Genomic DNA, 8,990 nt, shown 5'->3' on the forward strand with positions numbered 1-8,990 from the left:
CTATGCACTGCTGCTCCTGGCTACGGAGGCGCCCTGCAGTATGGTATGGTATGTCAAGGTTGCAGTGTATTTCATAGGGATGTTTTTTGTCATAAAATTTGTCTCTTGTGTTGTCTGGTTATCACCAGAAAAAAAATTTTTTTTTTAATACTTCTTAACCATTCATCAAGGACTAAAAATATGGATTATCCAATAAATTCTGTTTTTTTTTTTTTGCATGCTTGCTTACTTTTCACTCTCCCTTTAATTTTGTTCCTTTTATTTGTTATTAATATTATTTATATTTTAAATATCTGGTATCTTCTTGGGTTGTTGTGCAAAATCCATTGCCGTGCAAAATTCATTTAAAAGCATTACAACTATGGAAATAGCACAGCTGACTTTTTGTTCATAAAACATCCTCAATTAAAATTAATTAAAAAGTCACGTACCGGTTTTGGAATTTTTCTAAACAGCCACAGCGGATGCTGCATAGAGAAATAGAAGTTGGAAGCTTCTCCTCTTCTAGCGGTAAAAATTTTACCTATCACTTTGCCATTACTGACACGTGGATTGCAAAAAATTTGCTGTAAAACAGGCCATAAGCCTTTCAGAATTTGGGATGTCTGTCTCCCATGGTTTCTTAAAGACATGATTGTTGTTGACCTGAATGCTGAATTGCTTTCTTATTACGTCCAGATTGTAAAAATTGTAAAATGGGCCAAATTTTAAAAGAATTCCAAATTATAAAAGTATTGATTTTACAGTTTGCTGTATTTCATTTCAAAATATTATCTAAGATTAACCATTATAGATAACAGAATACTCATTACATAGTAATATTTTCGGGTAAGAAAATATTACTATATAATGGTCCTTGAGGTTGTCACAGACATTCTCTCAGATATGCCAGACAAGCTGTACTTGTTACCTGGGAGTCTAAAAAGCTGATGGAACTGATATTTGGGTGACACTCTAGTCAAGTGGACCCAATTTCAGCAAAGTCCGAATAGTCTGTGACAGCCAAACCCTTTGCTTGCACCTTCACGATGGTGGGACTGTTAGTAATCACTGGGTATAACCTCCATGCACAAGTACATGGTGGGTGACCACCCAGGTGTGAACCAACGTAAGCAGGGGTCGACGTGTGGCACCCCACCACGTGGAGGAATGCCGCACCTCTATGTTACCAAGCAGTACTAGGTGGTAGATGACTCTCATTAACCGGTGCAATACCACCACTTTGCTTATTGGAGGCTTGAAGTGATGGAACCCATGTTTAGTCTCTAGAACTAAGTTCCGGTCAACCCTTCCCCATCTCTTTCATCATGCAGTCTGATTGAGGGTACAGCTCTAAAACGGTGTTCGCAGGCAGGCCGCTAGTTAGCACACCGGACCAAAATTATTGGTAACTCTCTAGGAGGCTCCCGGATCAGCTAGTGTATAATCTTGCTTCCTCTACTCTGCCAGATAGTGACTGGAGGGAGTACGAGTAGTGTGTGCGTGTGCGGGGGGCATTGTCGAGGCCATTATGTCAAGGATCTGGGTATATTCTTACCATATGTATGCCATATCCAAAAATTTCATTACTTCATACAGCATCTCCCACCCACTTTTTCTTACTATTCAGTACACCATGAATTGTCAAACTAATAGAGCAAGTTTATCTGTGAAAAGATTTAACCTCCCAAACACTTCCTAATTAATTTCACAAATATACTTGGTCTCAATTCTAATCTCAACGATGTCCATTTCCACTTGCAGTCTGCCAAACCCCATGTACTTTTTCTGACAGAATCTCAGTTATCGTTTGATTCAACTACTGCTCATCTCAGATGCCCAAATTATTCGCTGTATGATTGCTTTCGCCTCAAAGGTGGTACTTGGGTATATGTCCGTTCTGATATTCCCTGTCAGAGACTTGGTAATTTGGGATCTCCTCTCTTCGATCTTCTCTGGCTTAAAATCTCTCTACCTCATTGTGTCAAATTCATCAATTGTCTCTACCGTTCTCCCAGGTACCTCCGTAGCCAGGTGGGAAGGACCAGCAGTGCATAGCACACGCTTCTTGATTAGACAGGGGTTCAAGCCCATCACCACCAAATACGGAGAATGCGGAAAGGTCAGGGAATGACCACCGCATATCCCGGAGCAATATGGCCTTAGTTGCTAATGCTCCTAAAAACCAAATAACAAACTGTTTTCCCAAGTCCACTAATCACTTGGAGCTCTTTGACTTCCTCTCTTTACAACTTGACTCTCTTCAGTCCAACTTTCCTAACAGTGGAGTAATTTTCCTTGTTGATTTTAATGTTCGCAACTCCACCTGGCTTCCGTTTTCTAGTCACACCGATCCAGCTGGTCGAGATGCTGAGGCTTTTGTAATTGCTAATGACCTTGCACAGATTATTCATTTACCTACGAGAATACCAGAAAATCCTAATCATACAGCCAACACGCTTGATCTTTTTCTTAGAAACAACCCTTCTAAGTACACGGTCGAAGTGAGAGGTTCTTTAGGCACTTCAGATCACAACTTGGTAATTGTCTCTTCTCCAATGGAGCCTTTATCTCATGGCTATTCCCAACAACAAGCACTTCCTAATTCATTTCACAAATATACGTGGTCTCAATTCTAATCTCAACGATGTCCATTTCCACTTGCAGTCTGCCAAACCCCATGTACTTTTTCTGACAGAATCTCAGTTATCGGTTGATTCAACTACTGCTCATCTCAGATTGAACAGTGAGGTAATTTTACTTGGTGATTTTAATGTTCACAACTCCAGCTGGCTTCCATTTTCTAGTCACACCGACCCAGAAGGTCGAGATGCTGAGGCTTTTGCAATTACTAATGACCTTGCACAGATTGTTCATTTACCTACAAGAATACCAGACAATCCTAATCATACAGCCAATACGCTTGATCTTTTTCTCACAAACCACCCTTCTAACTACACGGTTGAAGTGAGAGGTCCTTTAGGCACTTCAGATCACAACTTGGTGATTGTCTCTTCTCCAATGGAACCTTTAATCTCATGGCTATTCCCAACCTAGTGTTGTTTGGCATTACAAGAATACAAAATGGGATGCCCTGCGAGACTTCTTTTCTTCTTTTCCTTGGTCGGATTACTGTTTCAAAACTTCTGATGTCAACGTTTTCTCAGATCGTGTCAGTGAAATTATTCTTGCAGGAGTGATATCCTTTATCCCACACTCCACTTTAAAATCTCGTCCTTTATCTAAACCTTGGTTTTTCAATAAATCTGCTAAGGCTGTTCAAGAGAAGAATGTTGCATATCGTAATTGGCTTGTTTCTAATTCTTTAGTTTCATTTTCTGCCTACACCAAAGCTCGCAACAATTGTAAAGCAGTTATTAACCAGTCCAAACTAGAGTTTGAACAGGCTAAGAGTCGAAAACTTGCTTCTTGCCCTAATGGTAGCCGAGCATTCTGGTCTCTTGCCAAAGCTATTGGCCGCAACTTTTGCCCATCTCTGCTCCCACCTCTGTCCAAACCAGATGGTTCTATTGTCACTTCAGCCAAGGATAAAGCTGACCTGCTAGCATAGAATTTTTCTTCCAGCTCATATATTGATGATCTTGGTAAAACACCTCCCACCAACACTCTCCATTCAATGCCTCCTGTGGTCTTCCGTCAAAAGGATATCAGAAGGAGTTTGATGAATCTTGATGCTAAGAAAGCTCCAGGTCCTGATGGTATTTCTCCACTTGTTCTCAAAACCTGTGCTCCTGAACTTACTCCTATTCCTTATCGCCTGTTTTTCACTCGCTTATTCCAAAGGTGTTTTTCCTTCTGCTTGGAAATTTGTTCATATCCAGCCAGTCCCTAAAAAGGGTGACAAATCCCTCCCATCCAATTATCGTCCCATTGCAATTACCTCTACTCTTTCTAAAGTAATGGAGAAATCAATTAACCGCCAACTCTTAAACCACCTAGAAACCTTCCGTCTGATCAACGATCGCCAGTATGAATTCCGTCAGTGGCCATCCACCGGTGATATTCTGCCTTATGTTACCCATTTATGGACTAATTCAATGGAAAGGTTCGGTGAAACACAAGTAGTTGAAACACAAGAAGGTTGTTCCAGAAAACTGCCGTTTTCTGGAACAACCTTCCTTCTTACGTATTTCCTGAAAATTACAATTTACAGAAGTTCAAGTCCAGTGTCAACAAATATCTTCTTTCGTCTTCTCAACCTCCAACCCAAGCACGGTACTAAGTATTATAGGTTCTAATACCTCTCGTGTTTGGGGTTCACATAAAAAAAAAGTTGCTCTTGACATCTCAAAGGCTTTTGATCGTGTTTGGCATAATGGTCTTCTAAACAAGCTTCCATCTTATGGTTTGCCAACTGTTTTTAGTAATTGGTTATCCAGTTTTCTCTCTGATCGCTCACTGAGGGTGATGGTAGTTGGCTCTCTGTCTTCTAACTTCTCCACTAATGCCGGTGTCCCCCCAAGGTTCAGTTCTTTCCCCCACTCTTTTCCTCTTGTATATTAATGACCTTCCATTGACTGGAAATCCTATCCATAGTTTTGCCAATGATAGCACATTGCATTCCACTTTCCATTTTGAGAAACCTTGTCCTGCTCAATCAGCTTCAACTTCTCGAAAATCTGCTACCAATTCCCTAAATGCCGATCTTCAGGTAATTCTCCAGTGGGGCAAACACAACTTAGTTGATTTCAACCCTTCTAAAACTCAGTCTTGTCTTATATCTCGCAAAAAGGATTCTTCTGCTCCTATGCTTATCTTTAGTGACACTCTGATTTCTAGGCAAAATGATATATCTCTTTTGGGGATTACCCTGACTTCTAATCTCTCTTGGCACAAGCACATTACAAATATTGCTTCCTCTGCATCTAAAAAACTTGGTTTTCTCTTTCGCTCTCGGTGTTACTTTTCTTCCAAACAGCTGCTCACTCTGTATAAATCTCAAATCCGCCCTGCCATGGAATATTGTTCCCACATCTGGGGTGGTGCCCCCAAAACCTCTCAGGCTTCTTGATTCCATTCAGAAGAGGGCAGTTAGGTTAATTAATGATTCATCTCTAACAGAGTCTCTCCACTCGCTTTCTCATAGACGTACTGTTTTTGCTGCATGCCTCTTCTACAGATACTTCCATGGCCACTGTTCTTGTGAATTGGCTTCTATAATTCCCGCTCTCTCTCTCTTTCAAAACAGTCTGAGCATGTGCTGCCAACATCCATTTACTGTCCAACTTCAAACCCACAGAACCAACTTTTCATCTTCCTTGTTTATTCATTCAACTGCCGTTCTCTGGAACATACGTATTCTTCATACGTATTTCCTGAATATTACAATCTACAGAAGTTCAAGTCCAATGTCAACAAATATCTTCTTTTGTCTTCTCATCCTCCAACCCAAGCACGGTACTAAGTACTATAGGTTCTAATACCTCTCGTGTTTGGGGTTCACATAAAAAAAAAACAAAAAAAACCTTGTGTTGTTTGGCATTACAAGAATGCATAATGGGATGACCTGCGAGATTTCTTTTCCTTGGTGAGATTGCTGTTGGTTTCAATTTCCATTTCAATCCTAATAGCCGGCCTTGCCCTAGTTTCTTGCAGTGGAACAGTTATCTTTCCCTATATCTTAAAATTAATTCTTTATATTTTTTATAATTGTTCTTACAGTTAAAGTTGCAATCCTAAATTATGGCACACATCCGCTTGTCATTGACCGGAATCGATTTGCTTCAAAATGTTTAATTTAATTTTCAAATTCAGTAGTATTTTTCTTGCATTTATAGTATTCGTACTGCTCCCAGACGTTGTTGCTTTTTCATTCTTATTGGCCATTATTAACTCTTCGAAAATGTAACTGCGTTGGTTGCATTAATTACGATACAATGTTCAAGTAAACTGTCCGTTACACACGATGTCTAATACTGTACTGAGTGATGACTAGACTTTGGATAAATGCATATAACACAAATATTACAAGCAATATACTTGATCATTTTTTTAAAATGTTGATCTTGGAACTACGTAACAAATCACTGCACTGCAATTAAATTAGTGTGCAAGAAAATTTCACTGAGCGTGGGAAACGTTTTAATGCTGTTTTGCTATTCATTTTCAAGCTATCGACTCCATCAAATGAAACGATTTTGTTAAATATGCCAAAAATTCAATCTGTAAAAGAGTGTTATAGTGATCTGTGACACCGTTATAGTCAGATACGGATTATAATATAAGAACAACGTTATAGTGAATCAGCGTAAACCAAACTGCGTTATAACGGGAGCCTGCTGTATTTCTCCACTTTCTTATTCCAAAGGTGTTTTTCCTTCTGCTTGGAAATTTGCTCATATCCAGCCAGTTCCTAAAAAGGGTGAAAAATCCCTCCCATCCAATTATCGTTCCATTGCAATTACTTCTACTCTTTCTAAAGTAATGGAGAAATCCATTAACCACCAACTCTTAAATCTACCTAAAAACCTTCCGTCTGATCAACGATCGCCAGTACGGATTCTGTCAGTGTCGATCCACTGGTGATATTCTGGCTTATGTTACCAATTTATGGACCAATTCAATGGAAAGGTTTGGTGAAACACAAGTAGTTGCTCTTGATATCTCAAAGGCTTTCAATCGTGTTTGGCATAAAGGTCTTCTAAACAAACTTTCATCTTATGGTTTGTCATCTCTTTTTTGTAATTGGTTATCCAGTTTTCTCGCTGATTGCTCACTGAGGGTTGTGGTAGATGGCTTTCTGGCTTCTAACTTCTCCACTAATGCCGGTGTCCCCCAAGGTTCAGTTCTTTCCCCCACTCTTTTCCTCTTGTATATTAATGACCTTCTTCCATTGACTGGAAATCCTATCCATAGTTTTGCCGATGATAGCACATTGCATTCCACTTTCCATTTTGAGAAACCTTGCCCTGCTCAATCGGCTTCAACTTCTTGAAAATCTACTACCAATTCCTTAAAAGTGGATCTTCAAGTAATTCTCCAGTGGGGCAAAGACAATTTAGTTGATTTAAATCCTTCTAAAACTCAGTCTTGTCTTATATCTCGCAAAAAGGATTCTTCTGCTCCTATGCTTATCTTTGGTGACACTCCGATTTCTAGGCAAAATGATATAACTCTTTTGGGGATTACCATGACATCTAATCTCTCTTGGCACAAGCACATTACAAATATTGCTTCCTCTGCATCTAAAAAACTTGGTTTTCTCTTTCGCTCTTGGCGTTACTTTTCTTCCAAACAGCTGTTCACTCTGTACAAATCTAAAATCCACCCTACCATGGAATATTGTTCCCACATCTGGGGTGGTGCCCCCAAAACCTCTCTCAGCTTCTTGATTCCATTCAGAAGAAGAGGGCAGTTAGGTTAATTAATGATTCATCTCTAACAGAGTCTCTCCACTCGCTGTCTCATCGACGGTACTGTTTCTGCTGCATGCCTTTTCTACAGATACTTCCATGGGCACTGTTCTTCTGAATTGGCTTCTATAATTCCTGTTCTCTCTTTCAAAACAATCCGAACATGTGCCGCCACCAGCCAACATCCATTTAATGTCCAACTTCATACTCACAGAACCTACTTTTCATCTTCCTTGTTTATTCATTCAACTGCCGTTTTCTGGAACAACCTTCCTTTGTACGTATTTCCTGAAAAATTACAGTCTACAGAAGTTCAAGTCCAATATCTTCTTTCATCTTCTCAACCTCCAACTCAAGCACAGTACTAAGTGCTATAGGTTCTAATACCTCTCGTGTTTGGGGTTTACATATATAAAAAAAAGCCAAAAATTCTTATAATCAATTGAAGTACTAAGGGTGGTGGGGAAAAGTCTTTTTGTCATTTGTTAAAGAATTATCAGTATCAAAAATTGCATTTAATAAAATAGAAATATATGTTTCTTTGTATAATTTTTATTTATTTTATATTTATATATTAATAATTTTTATTTATTAATCATAGATTTAAGTACTACAAAGTGCTTTGTAGCACTTTATTTGATTCATCACTATAAAAAATTAAATTATTACTTATTTATTCTTATAGCAAAGCGGAAAGGTTCCAATACTGATGAAATAAAAAAAAAATTTAAAAAAAAGAAAATTGTGAAATCCAAGAAGAAGAAGAAAACACTAATAAAAGTAACCCAAATAGCTAATTCCCTTCACAATAAAACTGGAAATAAAAATGAACTGTATTTCACTGAAGTAAAACCTAAGCCAATTTATAATAAAGAAGGTAATGTAGTGTATAACAAGTTTGACTTCACAGATTATACTCCTGCAGAGGAGAAAAAAGGAGATTGTTCCAGTAAAGACTATAAGAAATTGCTACACAAAGTGGAAAAAGAAAGAGAAAGGTTAGAAGATATTGAAAGTAAAGAACCACTGAAAGCAAAAGAAATTAGGGAAAAAACTGCTTGGAAAAAGGCTCTAGATAAAGTAAGAGGAGTGAAAGTTAAGGACAATCCAGAACTTCTTAAGAAATCTTTAAAAAAACAAGAGAAGAGGAAGGACAGTAATCGAAAGAAATGGCAAAACCGTAAGCAACATGTCGAAGAGATGATAAAACAAAGACATAATAAAAGGAAGAAGAATATTCAAGCTAGAAAGCAACAGAAACTGGAAATGAAGATAAAGAAAGCAAAAAAGAAGGGGAGAATTATTCCTGGATTTTGAAATTACTTTGTACCAATCTAATTATACACAAATCGATTTTGAAGTATTTGTTTCTGCTATAAGTCTAAGTGTTCGTTACAAAGAAAGGTTATTTTAATAACCTTTTTTTTTTTTTAAATCCAGTCGTAAATGTTTATGTAGAATAAAATTCTACATTAACATGACTTGTATATATGAATTACATACTCTAAAGTTATGAGTAATTTCTTATAAAATATTATGAGAGTTATTATAAGTTTGATAGTACACTGAGGTGGCCCACAATAAAACCATTTAAAATCTAATATAAAGTATGCTACATGCAGAGTAATTTCTGTTTCC

The 8,990-nt window shown here is 38.0% G+C and overlaps 1 protein-coding gene across 1 annotated transcript in view; it reads left to right on the forward strand.

Moving 5' to 3' along the window:
* The window catches only part of LOC150087159 (uncharacterized), a 50,955-nt gene extending 42,279 nt beyond the window's left edge, over window positions 1–8,676 (forward strand). The window contains exon 4 of the mRNA XM_090371859.1: window positions 8,038–8,676. Coding sequence (XP_090227985.1) covers window positions 8,038–8,669 — 632 coding nt within the window. The 3' untranslated portion in view covers window positions 8,670–8,676. The remainder of the gene's footprint in view (window positions 1–8,037) is intronic.
* The last annotated feature ends 314 nt before the right edge of the window (window positions 8,677–8,990 follow it).

This window comes from Mastigoproctus giganteus, chromosome 4, assembly GCF_048544385.1.
Source record: "Mastigoproctus giganteus isolate SK-2022 chromosome 4, ASM4854438v1, whole genome shotgun sequence".
Classification (NCBI taxonomy): domain Eukaryota; kingdom Metazoa; phylum Arthropoda; class Arachnida; order Uropygi; family Thelyphonidae; genus Mastigoproctus; species Mastigoproctus giganteus.